This window comes from Tympanuchus pallidicinctus, unplaced genomic scaffold (assembly GCF_026119805.1).
Source record: "Tympanuchus pallidicinctus isolate F22 unplaced genomic scaffold, pur_lepc_1.0 scaffold3, whole genome shotgun sequence".
NCBI lineage: Eukaryota > Metazoa > Chordata > Aves > Galliformes > Phasianidae > Tympanuchus > Tympanuchus pallidicinctus.
The window spans coordinates 16,268,210-16,290,064 of record NW_026294747.1 but is presented as its reverse complement, the minus strand read 5'-3'; the positions used below and the strand labels follow the sequence as shown (position 1 = coordinate 16,290,064).

General features: G+C 59.8%; 4 protein-coding genes across 12 annotated transcripts; 2 read left to right on the top strand and 2 right to left on the bottom strand.

The window, feature by feature from the left end:
• Positions 1-306: 306 nt before the first annotated feature.
• On the bottom strand, positions 307-8,317 carry SSRP1 (structure specific recognition protein 1). Of its 4 annotated transcripts, none has more exons than XM_052694896.1 (17): positions 8,301-8,317; positions 7,488-7,637; positions 6,560-6,745; positions 6,168-6,273; positions 5,353-5,543; positions 5,047-5,277; positions 4,860-4,963; positions 4,602-4,730; positions 4,030-4,251; positions 3,747-3,819; positions 3,124-3,262; positions 2,948-2,993; positions 2,278-2,401; positions 1,582-1,752; positions 1,223-1,314; positions 868-1,051; positions 307-680 (listed from the first exon to the last, which is right to left on the bottom strand). In XM_052694896.1, exons 2-17 carry the CDS (start codon positions 7,539-7,541, stop codon positions 612-614), a joined length of 2,121 nt encoding a protein of 706 aa, XP_052550856.1. In that variant the 5' UTR covers positions 7,542-7,637; positions 8,301-8,317; the 3' UTR covers positions 307-611. The 4 variants fall into 4 exon arrangements, with proteins under 4 accessions (XP_052550856.1, XP_052550854.1, XP_052550855.1 ...); XM_052694894.1 differs by lacking the exon at positions 8,301-8,317 and adding an exon at positions 8,029-8,074; XM_052694895.1 differs by lacking the exon at positions 8,301-8,317 and adding an exon at positions 7,996-8,012.
• Positions 8,065-12,340, top strand: P2RX3 (purinergic receptor P2X 3). 2 transcript variants are annotated; one of them, XM_052694899.1, is made up of 12 exons: positions 8,065-9,220; positions 9,732-9,867; positions 9,993-10,064; positions 10,135-10,201; positions 10,271-10,364; positions 10,443-10,520; positions 10,590-10,731; positions 11,068-11,204; positions 11,280-11,373; positions 11,456-11,521; positions 11,741-11,818; positions 11,931-12,340. In XM_052694899.1, exons 1-12 carry the CDS (start codon positions 9,081-9,083, stop codon positions 12,051-12,053), a joined length of 1,227 nt encoding a protein of 408 aa, XP_052550859.1. In that variant the 5' UTR covers positions 8,065-9,080; the 3' UTR covers positions 12,054-12,340. The 2 variants fall into 2 exon arrangements, with proteins under 2 accessions (XP_052550859.1, XP_052550858.1); XM_052694898.1 differs by having other exon boundaries at positions 10,135-10,364; positions 11,741-12,340.
• Positions 12,341-13,926: 1,586 nt separating this feature from the next.
• LOC128085501 (bone marrow proteoglycan-like) lies at positions 13,927-14,823 on the top strand. The gene is given in 5 exon segments (XM_052693038.1): positions 13,927-13,987; positions 14,107-14,143; positions 14,145-14,397; positions 14,470-14,581; positions 14,765-14,823. Coding segments are annotated over 5 exon segments (522 nt in total).
• Positions 14,824-15,044: 221 nt separating this feature from the next.
• Positions 15,045-21,475, bottom strand: SLC43A3 (solute carrier family 43 member 3). 5 transcript variants are annotated; one of them, XM_052693005.1, is made up of 13 exons: positions 21,404-21,475; positions 19,430-19,643; positions 19,010-19,139; positions 18,541-18,587; positions 18,390-18,466; positions 18,205-18,297; positions 17,895-18,034; positions 17,284-17,390; positions 16,867-17,022; positions 16,670-16,783; positions 16,101-16,287; positions 15,753-15,876; positions 15,045-15,316 (listed from the first exon to the last, which is right to left on the bottom strand). In XM_052693005.1, the coding sequence occupies exons 2-13, from the start codon at positions 19,614-19,616 to the stop codon at positions 15,161-15,163; spliced, it is 1,518 nt and encodes a 505-aa protein (XP_052548965.1). In that variant the 5' UTR covers positions 19,617-19,643; positions 21,404-21,475; the 3' UTR covers positions 15,045-15,160. The 5 variants fall into 5 exon arrangements, with proteins under 5 accessions (XP_052548965.1, XP_052548967.1, XP_052548964.1 ...); XM_052693007.1 differs by lacking the exon at positions 21,404-21,475 and adding an exon at positions 19,788-21,045 and having other exon boundaries at positions 16,101-16,226; positions 16,666-16,783; XM_052693004.1 differs by lacking the exon at positions 21,404-21,475 and adding an exon at positions 19,788-21,042.
• Positions 21,476-21,855: the final 380 nt, after the last annotated feature.

The window sequence follows — 21,855 nt, the reverse complement described above, 5'->3', positions numbered from 1 at the left end:
GGAGGCTGATGGAGCTGTAACAGGATTAGGGAGCCCGCAGGAGGGGCTCAGGCTGCTAATGGATGGGCTGCGAGTGAGCTCAGCCCCTGGCTGTGGTTCAAGGAGGCCGAGGCGATGCCGGGAGAAAGGCAATGCTGGGAGGAAGGCATCCCAGCACCCCGTGTGCCTCGGGGGAAGGGGAGCCCAGTCCACCCCCTGCCTCCGCACCCACACTCACTCCCGCCGCGGGTGTTTTTTATTCAATCCGAGTTGCCATGTGAACGGACCCAAAATACAAAAAGAAAAAAAGAGACCAAAACAAACCCGAGTATTTAAAAAAAATAAATTGATGAGAAACAGGGCAGAGGTGGGACTGAGGCTCCTCCTGGGCCTCCCCTCCACAGGGCCTCGCTCTGTAGCCAGGCATTGAGGGGAAGGGCTCAGGCAGTGAGTCTGGGCACCCTCCTGCCCCACTCCAGTGCCTCCCCTCACCTGGCAGCAGGGGTAGGAGGAAGGGCAGCCAAGCAGGTTCGGAGCCAGCCAGAGCCCAAGAGCCAGGCCCCCTCCTGCGGGCCGGCCCACCCAGTCCTCACGCTGATCTGGGAACCAGCCTGGAGCCAGCGGGGACAGCACTAATCCGAGCCAGACGCAGAATCCTCTGAGCTTTGGGCCGGGCTGGCGCCTCTCTCATCGTCTGAGTCCTGTGGGAAGAAACAGGAAGTCAGGACAGTAGAAGCAGAGCAGCTCATCTCCACCTACTCCTGTACCTATAGCAAAGACTAAACTCAGTCCTCCACTACAAGACTGGATGTGCATACTATCAAGAGGAGCACATGCCTGTAGGGATGAGGTAAATGAGTGAAGCCCACCACCAAACAGCCCTACTACCTCCTTCTTGCTCTCTGCAGAGGAGCTCTCATCGCTGGAGACAAATTCCTTGCTCTTGAAGCTCTCGCTCATATTCTTGGCAGAGGACTTGGTGGAGGACGAAGACTTGGAGGCAGCACCCTTCTTCTCCATTTTCCCTTTCATCTGTTTCTCCTGCTTCTTCTTCTTCTTTTTAGACCTCTCCCTATGCATGTGTTGGGAGGGTGGAAGAGACAGAAGCATTACCTTGCTGACAGTGCACTGGTCCCATCTCACAACCCCCCAGCCCTGGAGAGGCCCAGCCACCACAACAGCTAAGGACAGACAGATTCCAGTGAAGCCATGCCACGTCCCCTTGTCCGCTTAGCACACTCACATCTTGGAGCTCTCTGACTTGTTGCCCACGCTGTACTCTTTCATGGCCTTCTCATAATCCCTCTTGGCATCTTCTGCCTTGCGATCCCATTCCTGCAGCAAAAGCAGGTTAGTGGTGCTTTGTTCCCGCACCATCCGCCAGCAAGAGCCTCTGCACCACCTGAGTCCAACACTATCTCCACCCATGTCCCTGACCACCTGGAGACCACGCTCACACAACAGCTCACCAGCTCAGAGGTGACAGCTCCCCACTGCCAACCTCCTTTCCTGATCTGTTAATGGAGCAGCAAGATCCAAGCAAGAGCATGCCAGGCCTCCTGACATCCACCTTCCCTTACTAAATCTGGCTTAGCAACCCACCTCTTTCTTCTCCTTAGACATGGCTTTCCAGAGCTCCCCAGCCTTCTTGGACAGGTCTGTGATGCTGATACCAGGATGGTCTGACTTGATCTTCTCTCGGTTGGCATTCAGCCAAAGCATGTAAGCCGACATGGGTCTCTTGGGAGCATTGGGGTCTTTGCCTTTCTTGCTCTAGAAAGCAGGGAACGGAAAGAACCAAGACTTGAAATACCCCACACACTGAAGACTTAGGGTTACCCCAAGATGATGCCTCCTGCATCCCATCAGTAATTATTCAGCTACTTAATCAGGGAGATGGGTTGTCAGCTCACACACACAAAAAAGTGAAAGCACCCATAGAGTAGGCGGAGAGGACGTGGAGGACCTGTGGGGGGCAAGTCCTCCAACAATCAGAAGGTACTGCCAGGCTCAGACACCACTATATCCTTTGGAAGAGTTTCAATCTAGACTCATTTGCAGGATGAAGAAAAGCCTGCAGGAAGCAGAAGAGCCAGGCTTGGACAACCCAAACTGGGCAAAGCACTGTGAAGTGGTAGGATCGGATCAGACCACAGCAGAAGGCTAATGGGAAGCAGCTCAGCTGATGTGCTGCGACCTGGATCTCCTGTGGTGTTGCTCCAAACAAGGGAAAAGCAATCCATATTCCAAGGGCAGTGAGCCCTGATCTCCACAACTCTACCAGCAGCAACTTCTCACCTCCACCTGCTTCTTGCGGGGCTTGCGGTCTTTGACTATCTTGGCCTTCTTGGCTGGCTTCTTCTCACCTCGGTCACTGTCACCGTCCCCACTGGAGGAGCTGGCCGAGGCATTGCTGTCAAACCTGTGTGAAGTGACCTGGTTTCAGGGAAAGCTCAAGATCTCTACTCCAGCAAGATGAAGCAGGAGGTGAGGGAGTTGTGGCAGTGACAAGCACATAGCAGGACTTGCCCCTGAACTCTCCCATCCTCCAGCAACCTGCAGTTCGGAGACTTCCTGAGCTGAATCCGCTCTGTTCGCGCTTAACAGCCCTCAGGGGACTCTCCTTCCACGAACATGGCTGATCGTTTTGAGTTCCCGTAAACTTTAGGCATTTGCAACGCCTCACTGCTGAACTGCACCAAGATCCACCCCTCCTCTTGTGCTGAACCTGACTCCCATCAGCACACATGATGCCCCTGAGCACTTGTTCAGACTGCAGTTCTCATCAAGAGAACTCGAGAGACAGACCAGAAGTGCACCCGCTTACAAGGCCATTCACAACGATACTGTCTGCATCAGATGTACTCCCCAGCATTCTCACAGCCTCATCCCACCCCACGCAGTGCCCACATATGGCATCTTCCAAAAGCTGCCCATAGTTAAGAGTCCGGTCCCAGCCCCTACTCACTCTTCAGCCACATCATCATCCTCTTCCCCGGGGTTGAATGACTCATCTGCAAGGACAGAGTGTGAGGTGAAGATGGACAACCAAGGAACGCAGCAGGATTCAACCCAAGGAAGTAGCCTGAGCATACCAGGCAGCCCCTCAGGCAGTGGGGGCTCAGATGCAGCCCCAGCACGAACCTGTCTCCTCTCCAGACCCATCGCTGCTATCATTGGCGTTCTCCTCCCGGATCTTGCCCTCCTCCTTCATCCTCTCCAGGTAGGCGTCGTGCTGGTCCTCATCAGAGTCAGCATATTCATCGTAGCTCTGCTTCATACCCTGCAGGAGGGACAGAGTAAGAGCTGCTCTCCATGCTCCCCACATCTGCATACAGTCCATTCTCTAGAAACTACATGCATGCATGGCCAGCCTGGGAAACACACAGTGTCCCATCTGTCTCCCTGTCTCCTCATCAGGGATGCAGAGAGAGGGGCAGGAAAGGTTCCCCAAAGATGTTACTTGAGTTAGGTGGGGGCCCCTCTTGCAAATCATGCTGCAATTACTGGGTTTAGTCAGAGACCAACACAGCCATGCAGAGGAAACCTGCACCAGGAGGAGGAAGAAGAGAAAGAGGAAGGGGTATCGCACGGACCTTTTTCCTCTACAAGGGTAAGGAAAGAAAAGAAAGGTGAAAAAAAAATAAAAGGAAAAAAAGCAGCAAAATTTTGGAGAGAAGAAAAAAGGTCCCAGTCATCTCCCCACCCCAGCCTGCAGGCCAGTAATTCCAGCAGGGCGCAGAGAACCAGCCCTGTGCAGCAGATACCTCCTTGAGGCCTCGGTTCTTGATGTTCAGCTTCTTGGCATTGACAAAATCAAAGAGCTTCCCGTACTCCTCCCTGCAGGAGAGATGGGGTGGTCAGGGACAGGTGGGATCCAGCTCGCTGGCACCCACTGTGCAGTCTCAACACAGCGAGCAGAACGATCACCTTGTTACATCAGTAAAGATCCACCGTGTGTGACCAACACAGAGGACACAGGGGCAATGGAGCTGCATCGCAGGACAGAGAACAGCCCAATGTTACAGTAAGAGCTCACTCTGTGCCCACCTCTCTATACTGCTGAAGGTGTACTGTGTGCCCTGCTTGGTCTCGATCTCAAAGTCGAAGGAGCGGGTGGTGGTGGTCCCACGGGCAAAGTTGACGAAGGAGATCTCATCAAAGCGGATGTGCACTGGCGGCTTGTGAACATAGATGAAACCACGCTCCAGTGGGTAGAGAAGTCCTGAGCTGGCCTTGTAGGAGCAGGTGATGCACTGGGCTCCAGAGTGTCTGTGAGGGCAAACACTGCTATGTTACACCAGTGGGGAGCAAACACCCCTCCCTCTGCACATCCCCAGTGAGACAGCAGCTTCGATAAGTCCACCAACTGCTCCTGCTTGCATGGGGTAAAATTCTTGCAAAACCCCCTCACCCTGACTATAGAAAAAGAGATGTTGGTCCTGCTATCTGAGTCAAGAGGGGATCTCAAGCAGCTGGCCTGAGACCACAAAAACAAGAAGAATCTCCTGTCCTAGGGACAACAAGGCTCACTTTACCTCTCCCCATACCTCCACGCACACCCTTAGTGTAGGAAGGTCCCACACTTCCTCACCCAGCCAGAAGCAACAACAATGCCTCACCCCTGGAAGTTGCCAGGCACAGTGATCTTGCGGTTCACCAGTGCCTTCATAACTCGGCTGACCATCTCATAGAGGGAGCCTGACATGTTCTTAGTGAGCCGCCCCTCGAAGCGTTTCTCCACCTCTTCCCTGTGTGGCAGAAATAGAGGATAACGACAAGAACAAGGACCAAAGAGATTCAATACATGCACTAGTTCTCCCCGCAACACCCAGGTCCAGGGAAGGAGTCAAGGAAGTTGGCTGGCGAGAAGAACTCACTCATTCATGTTGAGGGTCAGTGAGATGTCTTCATCCTTGGAGAAAAGCAGGATAAGGAAGTGGTAGCGGGTCTGGCCCTGCTTTATCGGTGGATCCAGGCTAATCTGAAAACAGAAGAGGAGGTGAGGACCCAAAATCCTTCGAAACAATTTCCTGAGAAAGGGAGGACAACTCCACCCCTCCTCACCACAAAGAACATCTGCCGTTGGTCCTTGTGTGGGAGCAGGAAGAGGCGCAGCACGGTAGTATAGGGGATTTTGTAGTCAAAGGTTTTGCCATGGAGGTGCAGGAAGGTGGGGTAGATGCGGATGTCGTATCGCCCACGAGGCGTCAAACACTGCAGCTCCCGGAAGATGCAGATGGCATCACCAGTTGCCTGGATCACATCCGCCTTGGAGAGGACATTCTGAGCAAAGGCCTACAAGGAGAGGGAGTTGTGGTCAGGCACTCGGTGAGGGCACCCAACTAGTGTGCCTCACTGTGCCTCACTCACCTCCACAGGGTCAACACCATCCTCCTGGGTAGGGGGCACGTAGAAGCGAACCTCCATGAGTGAGACCTCAGCGTCGTCATTCTGGTGGAACTCCAGCGTCACTTCGTTCTTGCCCGTCGTGCACTGGGAGACATTGCTGAGGGGGATCTCAAACACCGGCTGCTCCCCGATGTCAAAGGAGAGAAGCTGCCCTACAGCAGGTGGAAGGGATAAGAACCTAAGGTCCACCCTGCTGCGCAGACCCACGGTGAGTTCCATCCTAGATCCATGCTCCAGCAGCATCATCGCTCTTCTCTCAAAACCCAGAAATGCCTCCCTTCTCCCTCCCTTCCCATGTTCTCCACACAAATCTCTAGGCTTTCTCCTCTCAGCTATAGTTCCAGAGAATTACATTGATCAAAAACAAAAAGGCTGTTTATTCTGCTCTTCCTCCTCTCTCAGACCAGGGAGGAACATCCACCAGCTCTTCTGGCTCCCTGAGGAATCTGGAAGGCTCTATTAGATGCTCACACCTCCCATGCAGACTTCTCTTTTATGTTGAACATTTTCTGCCTACCCGCTGAACATGCTGTGCTGCCCGCAAGTATCTCCTGCTTTCCTAGGATGACCAACATCCATGTTGTATCAGCACTAAAAACGGGGCAGTTTCCCAGAGGAGCATCTAAAGCTGTCAACAGCTGGGTGCTGGTGGGATAACGACACTGACCCAGCCATCAGATTCCCACCCAGCCCCACCACCTTGGCCTACACGCAGCACAGATTCCCTTGCCCAAGCAGCAGCACCACTGGCCTGTTCCTATCTTACCACAACTCACCTCCGAACCTCACTGTGCCCCAGTTCCAACCCTTCACACACAGGTCCTTCTCGGCCAGCTCCAGACGATAGTGTGCCTTGAAGAAATCTGAGAGCTTATCAAACTCCTGCGACGAGGTGGGAAGGAACAGAGAAACAGAGAATGCTCATCAGAAACTGCCATGTACACATCAGCACGGCCCAGAGCCCGTAACTGGGACAGTGCCCGCAGTACATGATGAGAAAAACAGACAACAGCTGCTGTTAAAGGCAAGGAGATCAGCTTTGTGAGATCTGGCAGATCCTGCAGGCAGCGTGGCCTGATACAGGACAAGCAGAGACTGTAGCACAAGCTAGCTGAAAAAAGGATGGTCAGCATGGCTCAGGCAACAGTCAGAGATGGCACGGACTCACCGATTCCCGGAAACCATCGTATTTGTAGACATGGCCGTTCTTGGTGAGAAGCTTGAGGCCGTGACCGAGTGCCACACGCCGCCACACACCCTCTGCCAACTCTGAGGCCTGGATGTTGTCCACCTTCCCCGTCTTGCTGTTCTTGAAGATGACGCCCTGGCGGCTCAGCCGCAGCCGGCCATCATTCTGGTGGGAGGTAGGTGTGAGGTACAGGCAGCTCACCCCACGCACATGGAGGGGAGCAGCCCAAGGTGGGGAACTTCCACACAGCACAGACAGCTGCTAAGCTCTCCCAGGGGACACGAAGTGAACTCCCCAACCACCCAACAGTTTCTGTTCTCCATGCACTCCTTATCACCCTCCGCTGGGATTCGGGCAGCCAGGTTGCCAGCAGCCTCGGTACCAGAGCTCCATCAGGCATTTAGGAACAATCTCCCAAATGCCACAGGGTGACCCAGAAATCCTCAACATCACTGCAGCATGACACTGCCCACCCCCAAGCACCGGAACAGGCTGATTTACAGCACCCAGCTGCCCAGCAGTAGCTACTGCATAAAAGAGTGAACGCTTGCAGCTGGCATTCCTTCCCCTGGACACGTTCCCAACCACAACCTCGCTAGCTCCGCAACAGGCTGCTACTAAAAGCCCCTGTTGATGCTCCAAAATGCTTCAGCTCTGGAAACAAGGCGCCTCAGCTCCCATTTCCAGTTGAGCTCAGCAAAACATGCTCTGCCAGGACGAGGCAGTGGAAGAGCTGCAGGGATGGGGGGGCATACTGCAGCACCCCTGGGCGTACAGCTGAGACCAGGCCTCAGAGCCGCACAGCACCATGTGCCTCCAGCCCATGAGATGGGGGTGAGCACTTCTGGCATCGGGCAGCACCCCAGATAGCTGCCCCCAGCACTGAGCTGCCCCTGGTGCTGCTCACCATGGATCCCTTCACCTCCTGGTAGATCTCGTTGAACTCCAGTGTGTCAGCCATGACGAAGGGGGCCGGGCTCGCAGGCAGGCAGGAGGAGGCCGGAGTTCAGCTCCCCACCGAGGCCGGCATGCCCTGCTGCCACCGAGCAGCGAGGTGCTGGGGGGTAGGGAGGAGGGGGAACGAGAGTGAGCACGGGGAGGTGAACCCCCCCTGAGGAACGTGATCCCACAAGAACACGTCCCCCCATCAAGCCTCTCCCGGGGCTCCCCGGGGTCGCCGCTTCCCGGGCTGCCACGTCCCGGTGGGAAGGGGTACAACGAGGCCCTGGCAGCCCCCCACAGTCTCCACCACCCCTCTCCCTAGGCCCCACGCCCCCATCCGTCACCCCCACGCTCCCACCAGCTACCCCCAACCCCCACATCACCCCCCCCGAAATCACCCCCCCAAAACCCCCCTTTCTCTGTCCCCTCTCCAGCCCCCCAAATTCGCTCCCGCCCCCCCCCCCCCCCCGCACCGCCACCGCTTTTCCCGCCTGCGCAACACGAACCTCGCGCGAAGCCGCCTCCCCCCCCCCAACCGCCTCTCGCGCCGCCGCCGGAACCCGCCCCCACTTCCGCCATAGAGAAGCGCCGCCGCCCGGCCTCTCTGGGAGCCATCGCGGGGGGAGGGAGGACCCGGCCGCGTCGGCACGAGCCTCGCGATGGAGCGCCGTGGAGGACTGAGGCTAAAGGCGAGCGGCGCTTTCCTCGGCATAGAGGCAGCGGAGTGGAAAGCGGGCAGGCTAGAGCGGCCGCTCCCCGAAGCGGCGGTCTCTCTCACCTGGCACCACAGAGAGGCGGGAGGCCTCCAGCCGGGAAGTGGGGGGGCTGCTCCCCATTGGCCGACGCTGGGTGATCCCCATGACGTCACCGCGGCGGGGGGTTAGGGCGGCTCTGCCCAGCACATGGCGCCCCGACGTGGGGTACGCCCCAAAAAAAGCACTCCGAAGTGGGGCGCATCCCAAAATGGGACACCCCTCGTCAAGGGGAACCCTCAAAAAGAGCACACCGGTATGGGGCACCTCCAAACACTGTGAGGTGGCAAACACGGGGTCCGCAAGCACAGAGGACGCCCAGAATGGGAGCACCCCGAGTGTGAGGCACCCCTAAAATCGAGAGTCACGCATACTGCGCCCCCAGCGCGGCCCGCTCCCAAAATGGAAGCACCCCAAGTGCCGAGGGCCCAAAGCATTCCCCAGGGCGCCCCAGAGAGGGGCTACCCCATGCAGGATCGCCGCCCGAGGGCCCTCCTCGAGGTCGCCTCTCGTACCCCTCCCCCCATCCACGTCTTCCCTCCCCTCCCTCCTCCTTCCAGCCATGCCCCCTCCCTCCATCTCCCCCTGCACCCCCTCCCCCTCCCTCCGTCCTGTGCCCACCCCTCTGCCTCTGCACCACCCCGCCCGCATCCCTGCCCACATCCCCGCATCCCTGCCTCTATCTGCCCGCATCCCTGCCCGCTGCCTGTATCCCTGACCTGCTCCCTGCCTCTATCCCTTCCCACTGCCTCTATCCTTGCCCGTATCCTTGCAGAGCCCCTGCTCGTGCCCCCGTCCGGCTGCCCATGCCCCCCCGGCGCCCCCAGCCCCGCTGCCTGGCCGATTTCTTCTCCTACGAGACCACCAAGTCGGTGGTGGTGAAGAGCTGGGTGGTGGGCGTCGTCAACCGGGTCGTGCAGCTCCTCATCCTCTCCTACTTCATCGGGTGAGAGACCCCCCCAACGGGACCCCACTCTTCTGCTGGTGTTCCCCACCCCTCGGCAGAACATGCTCCCAGTCTACATAGCATCCCTGATGCTATGGTGACAAGCTGGGGACCGGGAGGGTGACACCAAGAGGAGACACTGGGTGGGTGCATGATGTGGGGTCAGGAGGGTGTCATGGGAATGGCAGCTGCCCGCTGGAGTGGGGGTGGGAACCGGGCTGTGAGAAGTGATGACAGCTACAGGCAGAGGGGGACAGGTGACAGCAAGTGGCTGGCAGCATGTCTGTGATGGGGACATCAGGCTGACACAAGGGGCAGGCGATGGGAGGGTGGCTGTTGGCATGAATGACGGAGAGGAGAGGTGGGGATGGGTGCTGAGGAGCATGCTAAACCCCAGGGGGTGACACAGACGGGTGACAAGTGGCTGTCAGAGGACTGGTGGCAGGAGGACTGGCTGCAGGTGGCAGGGAGCCAGCCGGCTGTCCCCACAGCTGACCCCTCCACCCACCAGCTGGGTGTTCCTGCATGAGAAGGCCTACCAGGTGCGGGACACTGTCATCGAGTCCTCGGTGGTGACCAAAGTGAAGGGCATCGGGAAGTATGGCAACCGCGTCCTGGACACAGCTGACTACGTCACCCCCCCACAGGCAGGAGACAGTGGGAAACCCCCCCGAGCCCTCCTAGCCTCATCTCAAATAAACCCAATAATCCCCAAGTGGCACGGGGTTGGGAGTGGGGGTGTGGTGGTGACATAGTGTCCCCGTCACCGCAGGGCACTTCGGTGTTCGTGGTGGTCACCAAGCAGATCCTGACGGAGAATCAGGAGCAGGGCATCTGCCCGGAGGTATGGGGACACAGGGGGTGGCATGGGGGGCACCGGTGTCCTCTGACCCACTGACCCCCCCTCTCCGCAGAGTGAAGCCGCATACCGGTGTGCATCCAACCGTGACTGTCAGGGGAAGGGCCGCACCACAGGCAGTGGTGAGTTTTGGAGGGGGATGGAGATCCCAAAAACCATGGAGTTTGAGCCCACCCGCATTATTGCCACAGGGGTGCTGACGGGACGCTGCGTCCCCTACAATGTGACCCTGCGAACCTGTGAGATCCGGGGCTGGTGCCCACCCGAGGTGGACACCGTCGATGTGTGAGTGTGCAGCAGCAGGAGGGGGGAAAAACACTGTGCCCCCTGCCCCGTTCAGGACCACCACCTCTTTCTCCACAGCCCCGTGATGCTGGAGGCTGAAAATTTCACCCTCTTCATCAAGAACAGCATCCGCTTCCCGCTGTTTGGCTTCGAGAAGTGAGTGGCACTGCGGGGACACAGGGTGGGTTCTCACTGCTGGAGGCTCACAGCCATGTGCCCCCCCAGGGCCAACCTGCCCCCCCAGGTCAGTGCAGGAGAGCTGCAGCGCTGCCGCTTCCATCCTGAGCAGCAGCCGCTGTGCCCCATCCTGCGGCTGGGCGACGTGGCACGCTTCGCCGGGCAGGACTTCGCCTCGCTGGCTGCCACCGTGAGCTGGGGACACAGAGGATGTGGGATGCGGGGCATGAGAACAAGGGGATGCGGGACACGGGGACAGGGGATGTGAGGACAACAGGGTAAGGGATGTAGTGACTTGAGTTTTAGGGCACCTGGGATGTGGTGTTCATGAATGTGGGAATGGGGGACATGGGGTGTGGGAACATAGGGGCTTGCGATGTGGGGATGTGGCAATGTGAGCTGTGGGGATGCAGGGATGTAGGACAAGGGAAAATAGTACTGCAAGGACACGGGGATGTGGGACATGGATGGAGGGACACGGGGCCACGTGGCACAGGATGCATTGCCCTCACGGCCGGCTGGGCAGGGCGGGGTGCTGGGCATCAAGATCGGCTGGGTGTGCGACCTGGACCGCGCCTGGGAGCTGTGCCTGCCCCGCTACTCCTTCACTCGCTTGGACAGTGTCACCCAGCACAGCCCCGGCTCTCCTGGCTACAACTTCAGGTAGGGCCACGTGTGGCTGCCTGCCGTGGGGACAGCTGCAGAGCATGGGGTGCCAGGCGGCCGTGTCCCACGCAGGCACGCACGGTACTATCGTGGGCACAACGGCACCGAGCTGCGCACCCTCACCAAGGCCTTCGGCATCCGCTTCGACGTGTTGGTGTATGGCAACGTGCGTATGGACACAGCATCCCAGGGAGCTATGGGTGCCATAGGTGGAGGCCGTGCCGACTCAGCCCTCTGCCTTCCCGCAGGCTGGGAAATTTGGCATTGTGCCCACCCTCATCAACACGGTAGCTGCCTTCACCTCCATCGGCGTGGTGAGTTGAGGCAGTCCTCAGCCCTGGGGCAAGCAGGTAACCCACAGCCATAGGGCTGAGGGCCATGGTGATGCCCAAAAGCGGTGGGAAGGAGGATGGAGGGAAATCCCACTGCCACAAAGCAGGGTGATGGAAAAGGTGATGGCAGCCTAATTCCTGGAGGTCTGTGGGGTGTCGGGGGCGCCCCGCAGCCCTTTCCCCATTACTGTTGCCCCCTAGGGCACGGTGCTGTGCGATATCATCCTGCTCAACTTCCTGAAGGGCGCCGAGCACTACAAGGCCCGCAAGTTTGAGGAGGTCAGTTGGCTGCTGGGTACCCTATGGAGGGGCAATCCCAGAGCCCCTGAGCACCCTGGGTGCCACGGCTATGGGACAGGGAGTGACCTTATGTCCATCCCCTGTCCCACAGGTGCCAGAAGCCAGTGCACCCCCAGCCCCTGCCAGCCCCACGGGCTGTGTGCCAGGAGCCCTGGGGGACCAGAGCCGGGAGAAGCAGTCCACTGACTCAGGCACCTTCTCCCTGGGCCTCTAGCTCTGGGTGCCATGGCGCAGTCCCTGTCTGCATTTGGCCCCATGATCTCTCCAGAGCCCCCCAGTCCTACTCCTTACCCACACTGTCACTTGGATGGAACAGGGGAGGTGTATGGGGTGTGAGTGTAACGTGTTCCCGTGCTTCTATAAGGCCACAGCATGCAAAGCCCCCAGCCCCAAGGTGAGGAGCAGGAATGGGGACAGTGGGGGGACACAGCCCCAAGCTGCTGAGATTGGCATGGGGGTGGGTGAGGACCAGGGGGTAGCTGTGGGAACACCAGGAATGGGTGGCAGTGGGGATGAGCACCAGGGGCCTAGGGGTGACAAAGGGGCCAAGGGCTGGGGGTGAGAGTCAGGAGCGATGGTGGGGGTGCAGGTATGTGAGGGACATAGGGTGGCACAGGGAGCTGGGAGCCATGGAGGCAGCACAGGAGTGGCAGAGAGGAGCAATACCTTCAGGCTCACCTCAGAACCGGCCAAGGGGATGCAGAGAACCTTCACCCCAATAAAGCCTTGGTGTGCAGCCCCATGCCTGTGCCCTCTGTGTGTGTAGTTAATGGGTGGGGGGCTCTAATGGGTGCAGGAGACATGAGGTGATTCGGGATGGGGGAAGCAGTCTCTACCACCACAAGATCCCACTGCAGCCCCCAGAATCTTCCCTTTGCCTCCAAACACATGCTGGAACCACATGTCCCCTATCACTGTGCACTGCCACAGCTCCACTGCAACCCCAAGCCACTAACTGCCATGGGGTGGCCTAAGAGGAACCAGGTACAGTTTGGCAGCTTGTCCAAGGTCACTTCCTCCCTCTGCAGTTTTGGAGCCCATGGCAGCCCATGGCTGGGGCAGCCCTGTGCCTCTTTTTCTATGTCTTGCCATGCCCTGAGCCCACAGGGAGATGTCACTGACATGCACCAGATGCTGCTGTGCCTGGGAATGCAGACCCTCCATGCCCCTAACTTGGGCACGAGACAGCAGCACCCTTGCTGCAATGGCAAATTGGTACTTTGGGCTGTTGGGCAAATCATTGCCCCCTCTAAAGGGGCACAACCACTTTCCTGACCATTCCGTGATGGTCTTGTGCCCCAAGGAGTAGCGGGGTTGTGGGGCAGGGTGGCAGTGCTTGGGGATGGGGTGGCAGGGAACAGGCAGCATTGGAAAGGGGTCATGGTAGGAGATGAGGTGGCTGAATAATGGACAAAGGACCACCCTAAAGGATGATGGCATCTGGGCCCCCTGACCCCTTGTGTACCTCCAGGCCACCCTATGGCAGTTGGTGGCTTGGTCCAGGGCTGGGGTGATGCAAGGCTGCAGGGGACGTGTGACTCCAGCATCCCTATAAGGGCCAAGGCAGGCAGAAGCTCCGAGCCCCAAGGTGAGGAGCAGGGACAGGAACAGGGATGGCACTGGGGACACAGCCCTGTGCTGCTGGGCTGAAGCTGGGGAACAGGGGAAAGACAGCCCTGAATCTGGTATATGCAGTTTTGTGATGCCCTGGGGATGTGGTGGGAGGTGCATGATGGCATGGGTGGCACAGAATCAGATGTTGCCCCAGGAATGGCAAGAGGCTTCAGAGCATGAGGGACATAGGGGTGGCTGAGGGCTGGGGGTGGCAGGAGGGACATGGGGAATGGGTGGCACTGAGGATGATGGGGGTCAGAGACTCAGGAGTGATGGGACTGAGGGCTGGGAGGGAGGGGTAGGGCTGGTGCTGGAGACACCAGAGGAGACAAAGGACATGGGGTAGCATGGGAGACCAGGTGCCATGAGGACCATCAGGGCTGGCCAAGGGCTCTCCTGAGATGATCCCAGGGAACACATGTCCATGGGGCAAGAGATCCTCCAGGCCTGCCATGTCCCCATGGCTCCCCACAATGTAGCCTGGCCTGCTCCTTGTCCTGACCCTGCTGGGCATGGCCTCTGCCCTCTGCTCCAGTGAGTAGCTAAGGGACCACTAGGGACACAATGGGAACAGCTCAAGGACACCCCTGTCCCCAGTCTCAGGGCACTGGGGTTGGTGGGGGGCCAGAGGGGACACTCCAGCCTACCCTCAGCCTCCTGGCACACTGTGGAGGTACCTGCAGGCAGAGAAGAGGTGCTTTGTGGTGGTGAAGGCATTGCGCACCTACAAGCGTGCCCAGCTGAGAGGGATGGGGAGGTCAGCAGGATGCCAGGCTCCCATGGGTGCTGCCAGTGTCATCTGTGCCCTTCAGACCTACTGCCAGGACATATACAAGGGACAGCTGGCCTTGGTGCACATCACAGCCACTAACGAACTGCTGAGGAAGCTGGCAGCCACATACACCTACTGCAACCTCTGGATCAGGGCTGTCACCAGTTGCAAGGTAACAGGACCCAGCAGGCATCCAGGGCTTGGCCAGGGGTGGGTGCAGGATGCTGAGCCCTGCTGCCCACAGGGTGGGTCATGGAAGACATCCTGGGAGGACCTGAGCTCCTGGAACTATGCAAACTGGGCCAGCAGACAGCCCTGCCGATGGTACAGAACCTGCACCGTGTTCAAGCCCAAAGGTAAGCACAGCCCTGCACCAGGGCACAGGCTCTGGTGCTGGGAGCAATGGGTGGGGGGGCATTTAGTGGGGACAGGTACTGGGAGTGTGTCACCAGACATGGGACACTGAGATGGGGCACGGGGACAGGGGACAGGGAGTCTGTGGGTCTCCCTGTGTCCCTGACAATGGGTCCTGTCCATAGATGGGCTCTGGAGAAGTAGAGCCTGCTTCCTGCTGCACTTGTTCCTCTGTCAGCACTGAGAGAGTGCCCGGGGGCCCTGCCATGGCTCCCCAGTGCCCAGGGACTCACAGTGGCCCGTGTCACTGTCCCAGTAAAGTGCCTCACAAACTGCCTTGAGGCCCCATGTCCATGTGTTTTAGGGCTGGGGGGAGACTGGAGGCAGAATGGGGCTCAACCCCACAGCAGATACTGGAGAAGCTCCAAGGGCGTGGGGCACTGGGTGGGAGCAGCACCACAGGCAGAGGCTTTGGAATATTTATTCTATCCCAAGCACACCCACCCCTCAGTGTGCCCCCCGGCACAGTCCCATCCCTCCCCCAAAGTCCAGTAGAAAAAAGCTGGATGGTAGTGCAGGGCTCAATGGGGTGTCTGGGCAGGGGTATCAGCACTTGCGGAAGCCTCCAGGGGGCTTGAGGCAGCCTCCAGATCCTTGGCACGCCGCCGGCATTCACGGGCCACCACCACAGGACTGACGTAGGCCAGCAGCACCACGGCGATGAGCCCCACGTTCATCTGTGGTGGAGTGATGGGTGTTGAGGGCATGGGACCGGGGGCTGATCCCAAACAGACAAGGGGCCAGCTCCTTAGCCCCCTAAAGGCTGCCTGTGCTGAAGTAGCAAACCACACCATGGTACTACAGACTAGCATCTCTCCCCAGCACAGCGTGCCCCCAGGCTACCATAGGGCAGAACCTCCTGCCCTTCGTAGGCCAGCATCCCCACCCAAACTTAGATCAGGCCCTCCATCCCCCCATAGCATAAGCCCCATCCTGCCATGGACTATAGACTCCATCTTCTCATTGTCTGGTGTTTCCAACCTCACGTGGGGGAGGAGCCCCATCCAAACTGGCACTGGGACCTCCTTTCATCCATGGACCCTGACCACCACCCCACCATGGAACTGTCCCCCCTGGGCTATGGGGTATCCATAGGCTGTGGGGAGCACTCACATAGAAAGGGTCCCCCTGGAGCGCTCCATGCACCAGGGCAATGCAGGGATACTGCAGCAGGGCCACCAGCGCCGATAGGGCCATGGCCAGCCCGTAGAGCTTCCCAAAGTGCTGTGGAGGAAACCTGCCAGAACAACCTGCATGTCACCACTGTGCCCATCACCATGCCACCTCCACCCTCACGCCACCACCCCCTCCTTTACCACCATCCCCTGTCACCGCTGTACTGTCCCCCTCCACCTTGACTTCACTATTGCTTTATTTCTCACCCACGTCCCCACTGCTCCCTCCCCTGCCATCACCACTCTGTCCCCTGCCACCACCAACATCAAGGTGCACAGGACTCACGCGATGGCCAGGAAGGCGGCGTTGCCCCCGTAGAGGAAGGAGCGGCTGATCACCTGGAGCACGAATGTGACAAACTGCACAGGCAGGATAGGCACGGCAGCACAGATGGAGAATAGCACGCACTGCGTCACCGTCAACACCAGTGATGGCACGGATGCCCGTAGGTCAGCCAGTGCCCCCTGGGCTCCTGCAGGCATGGCAAGATTAGGGCACAGGGGGGACACGTCCCCAGGTAGAGCGGGAAGAACAGGGAGTGCTACGGTCACATGCATGGGCACGGTGGGGTTGGGGCATCATGGGGGCACTTTGTGGAAACGGTGGGATAAGGACATTGTGGGGACCTGTTCAAGGGGTCAAAGCGTGGTGGGGACATGTTCGTGGATGTGGTGGGATCCAGCCATTGTAGCAGCACATCCATTGGCACAGCGGGGGGTCAGAGCTTTAGGGGGGCACAACTACAGGCATAGCAGGGTCAGAGCATGGTGGTAGCATGTCCCAGGCAGAGCGGGGTTGGGGACATTTGCAGCTCCAGTGCGCCAAGAGAGGGATGGGGGGATAGGGACAGTTACCCTCAGCACGATGGGCCTTGTTCCGCTTGTGGCAGTCGAGAATGAGGCCGTTCCAGGGAGCGCAGAGCACCCCACAGAGCTGGGTGAAGGCGAAGGCGTTGGTGTAGATGCTCACTGTGAAGAGGCAGAGTCAGTGCAGAGGGCCGATTCCCAGCCCCCTACCTGGCTCATTGTGCCCCCCAACCACCATGCCCTACCCAGGTGTTCATTGCCTAAGGCCAGGTGGTCGAGCAGTGGGTTGAGGGTACCAATGAAGAGGTAGTGGCGCAGCTGCATGACTGAGAGCCACACCACGTGCCACATGAAGAGCCATGAGAGCACACAGGGCCAGAAGGGCTCCACAGCTGCATTGCCTGCACAGAACAAATGCATCCATCAGGCTGCCTACGCCCACAACACGTGGCCATGCCTATTTCCCAAATGTCCCCACCACAGTTGACACATCCATCCACTGGGTCTCGTAGTACCAAGAACCCCCACCCAACCCATGGGCCAACAGCTCAGATGACTGTGTACCACCCACATCCCAGCACCCCACTTCCCAGCACCCATCACACGCATGGCCATGCCCACCCATGCCTTTGCCAATAGTCCCAGCCCTAGTTCTCCCCCACCTTTTGGGGCACTGGGTTCCAGGGGCACTTCCTCCGGCCCATCATCCTCCGGCGGGCGCTTCTCCTCATAGGTGCGGTACGACTGGGAGCGCCCCGGGCATGACAGCCTACAGCACCACTCGCCTTGTCAACCACCACAGCATCCCAGTGCCATCACCACCTCCACTCGCAGGATGGGCACCGTGACCACCACAACCCATGGGATGGGCACCATGACCACCACCCACAGGATAGGCACCGTGACCACCACCACCCAAGAGATGGTTGCCATAACCACCACCACCACCCAAGAGATGGGCACCATAACCACCACCACCCAAAAGATGGGCACCATGACCACCACCACCCAAGAGATGGGCACCATGACTACCATCACCACCCACAGGATGGGTGCCATGACCACCACCCAAGAGATGGGAGCCATGACAACCACCACCACCCAAGAGATGGGAGCCATGACCACCACCACCACCCAAGAGATGGGAGTCATGACCACCACCACCACCTGTGGCATGGACCCCATGGCCATCACCCACAGGATGGGCTCCACCACCTCCTAAGGGATGGGTTTTGCCATCCTGGGAGCACAGGCAGGGCAGGGCCTCCCTTACCCATAGTTGTAGGCAGGTGGCAGCGGGTAAGGGATGTGCATGCGGGGCATGAGGAAGATGGTGCGCAGCAGGTGCCAGGCGCTGCAGGCTGCCATGAAGAGAAACATGGTCCGCAGGGACAGTCCGTGCTCATGCAGCACCTGGGGACATGTACAGGTTGCCACTATGCCATGCTGGCCACTGGTCTCTGCACAGGGCCACCACAGATATCAGACCCCAGCTGTGCCACTGTCTGTCCTCAGCCCACCTCAGTGCCTGTGCTGTGAACAGGCAAATCTGGTGCCTGCAGTGTTCCCCACCCCATGCCCACCTTGATAATGAGGAATATGGCAGACGAGGAGTCAAAGGCCCCGTTGTAGAGGGTGATGATGATGGAGCGGTACTTCCCAAAGAGGTTCCCCACCTAGCACACAGAACCCCCCCATAATGCTGTCAGTGTCCCCATCGCCAGGCAGGGTGCCCGAGCTGTGGGGTGAGGGTTCAGACGCCTCCCACCTGCATGTTGGTGAGGATGAGGAGAATGCCGCCCACCGACAGCATTGACATAGCCGGGAAGAGCAGCACTGCTAGGTCTGGGGACACAGGTGTCAGTGGGTTCAAGGGACATGGGTGGGATAGGGGCACCCCACATCTGTGTGGGTCTCACCTGGCGTGGAGAAGGCAACGAGCAGGGTCCCACCAGTGTAGAGGGTGCTGAAACATGGAGACAGTGTTCACAAGGGGGCACAGCATCCCCACCCCTGTGCTCCAACACCCCAGCATCCCACCACTGGCCTCATGTGGCACCACTGAGGTGGAGGAATGTGGGGAAGAGGCTGGCTCTACAGTTGCAGGGGTGCCCTAGGGACATCAGTGGGGAATAAGAGCATCCGGGGGGCTGTAGGCAACGAAGGACACCCTGGGGACATTTGGTGGCACTGGGAAACAAACACTGCTGCCCCCCACCTCCCTCCCCCCCGTGTGAGCAGGGCTCCACCAGTCCCACCCTACTTGGGAGCCCCGATAACCACCCTGCTCCCGATAACGCTCCCCCAGCCCTGCGTCAGCACCCAACTAAAGGGTCCTCCATCCCCAGCACCCACATGTGTCCCTCTGCCACCCCCCACAGCACTCACATGGCGATGAGGCGGGCAACAGCAGTGCCAAAGCGGTCGAAGACGTAGCCCATGGGGAGAGTCATGAAGTTGTTCATGAAGGAGCCGATAGTGAAGACCAAGGAGAACTGCTCATCCTGCCCGCTGCAGTCTGCAAGGCAGCCATCGGTGGGGACAGGAGCACCAGCACAGGGGACACGGGCATGGGGGGAGTGGGGAAAAGGGGCAGCACTGGGGACAGGAAAAGCAGGGAGCCAGTGGGAATAATGGGCACTGGGGCAGTGGGGATACAGGAATGACAGCAGGAACCCGGGGCACCGAAGTGCACCACACAGTAGGAACATGGGAGGCACCCCCAGGACACCAGTAGGAACAGGGCCCCCCCAGGACACCAGGGACAAGGACTCAGCACTGATAGGGATGGTGACACCGGGGCCGTACCGGGATGCAGCGTCCCATTGGGGTTGAGGCTGGCCGAGGACTCGCACCACTGCTTAAAGTAGCCCAGGTTCTTGAGGACGTAGACGAGGGAGGCCCAGCCAAAGATGATGCCGCAGAAAGCACCGCACTCCAGCAGCCCTGAGAGCAGAGTGCCCAGCTTCTTGGCTCGCCCCGCACCCCCCACCATGCTGTCAGGCACGGGGCTCTGCTGCTTCTGCTGGGGACAAGTGGGGAAGTCACAGCCCTCCCTCTCCACACAGTCCCTCATTTTTGCATGTGACCAACCACCTGGACAAAGGCCAACCCGGCCCCTACTCCATCCCTTGTCCCCTGGGCAGCTCCCCCCACTGACACCCACCTGTACCCTGGTGCCACTGCAGCAGCAGAGTTTGAACCCTGGTCTGAATCCCTGTGTGGGGTGCCTGAGGCACACGGCTGCACTGTGCACTTCTGCTGGGATCACTGGGGGGGGAGGGCAGGGCTGCTGGCGCCAGATAGGCAAAGAACTGTTCTCCCTCCCCAGCACCACCTCCTTATCTCCCTGCAGCACTCAGTCGTGGGGACCTGCAACCTCCGTAAGCGTGACCCCCCGGGGCCTGGCACACCGATCTGGGGCATTTCTGAGAATGCTGTGGAGGCACAGCCCTGGGGGTGCTGGCACTGTTGCTAGGACCACAGCACCCGGGGACAATGACACACCCCCAGGGGCCTGATGCACACACCTGTATCCTATGAGGCACCCCTGCATGCACCTTGGGGACAATGGCATATACCTCCTGGCAACAACGACATATCCCCAGGGAACCTCCAACGGTGCCAGGCATGCTGACACCCCCTTTGGGGACATTGGCACCTCCCTGGGAACCCAATCACAGGCCCTGGGTGCAGTGAGACACTGGTGGGGAACCCAGCACATTCCACCAGTGTCAAACAAGGGACCTGCAGCTGGCTGCCACAGGCGCTAAGGTCATGTCCCCATACACCACACTGAAGCCCCAGCACTTGCCACCACCCACACCTGCACCACAGCATCACCATGTCACCAGGTCCTGCTGGTGACACCAGCGGCCCTGCAGCCAGTGTAATGGCTGCTAATGAGGCCTCATTAGTTGGATGGGGGACGGGAGGATGGCTAAAGATTAACCTGGGCAGATGGCAATGGCTCAGCTCCGAGGTCGGGGGGGGGGGGAGGGGGGGGGAAGGTTGCACTATATATAGCTGTCCCAGCAGAGGTTGCGGGCTGGGGGCGCGAGCCGGGGTGGCACAGGAGATCTGTGGCAAAGAGGAATGCTGCCTGCCTGGCACCACCGCTGTGTGCCACCGGTCTCCCCAGGAAGGAGAGGGAGCTTCTGTAGGAGCTGCTGTATGGCTGGGCTGCAGGATGCTGAGCGCACTCCTGCCCCATCCAGTGGACCTGGAGCCCTCCCGGCCCCGTCAGCTTCCGGGGAGGGGTGCGGGTGCCCAGGACTGGGCGAAGACGCAGCCCCATGACGCAGCAGGCGGCCCTGACAGCCCCCGCGACTGGAACTTCCCGCAGCCATGCGGGCGCGCACATGGTGAGGCACGCACGTGGTGGAGGGAGCACACGTAGCCCCCAGGTTCGGCCCCACGCAGTCCCGACACCTCCGCGAGCATCTCACGCTCCGGCCCGAGCCCCTCTGCTTCCACCGCGACCCGCAGTCTTCCTGGATCCCCGGGACCGCCCCGCCCCGCCGCTCAGGGTCGCTGTCGGGCTCGGGGCACCCGCTACCCGGCACGCCCCACCGCCCTCTCGAGCATCCCGGCCGCCGCTCTCCTGGCCCGGCCCGGTTCGGCCCTGCTGGGCGCGGAGCCGCCCGCCCGCATCCGCCGGGAGTGGCATCGCCGCGGCTCCGCCCTTGTTCGGCCCGGCGGGGCGGGGATGCGACCAGCCCGGATGAGGCTGAGCCCCGTGGCCCGGCCCGGCTCGGCTGGTTCCGAGGACTGCACGCTTACCGTCACCTCGGCAGCGCCCGCTCGTCCTTCTAGGCGGGAGGCGGAGCGGAGAGAACCGACTCGGCCTCCGGGGCGTCGGCGGGGGCGGGGCGGGCCAGGAACTGCCGTGGGGTCACCGGGACTACGACCCCCGAACTTGGGGTACATCCTTAGTCGCGTGACCGACCCGCCAGCCCCGTGTCCTTCACTACCCTCCCTCCCATCCATCTGTCCGTCCTCCCCCGGTACCACCGCCCCCACGGCCCCATTCATCCCTTCACCCGTCCATTCATCCCTGCTGGCAGGCGCCGGCCACCCTGCAACCTGCCACTCAGCTGCACAGCCATCCACCCATCCATCTGCCTGCCTCCTGCCCATCTGTCCCATTCCATCCATCCATGCATCCATGCATCCATCCATCCATCCATGCATCCGTCCATCCATCCATCCATCCTTCCATCCTGCTTCTCACC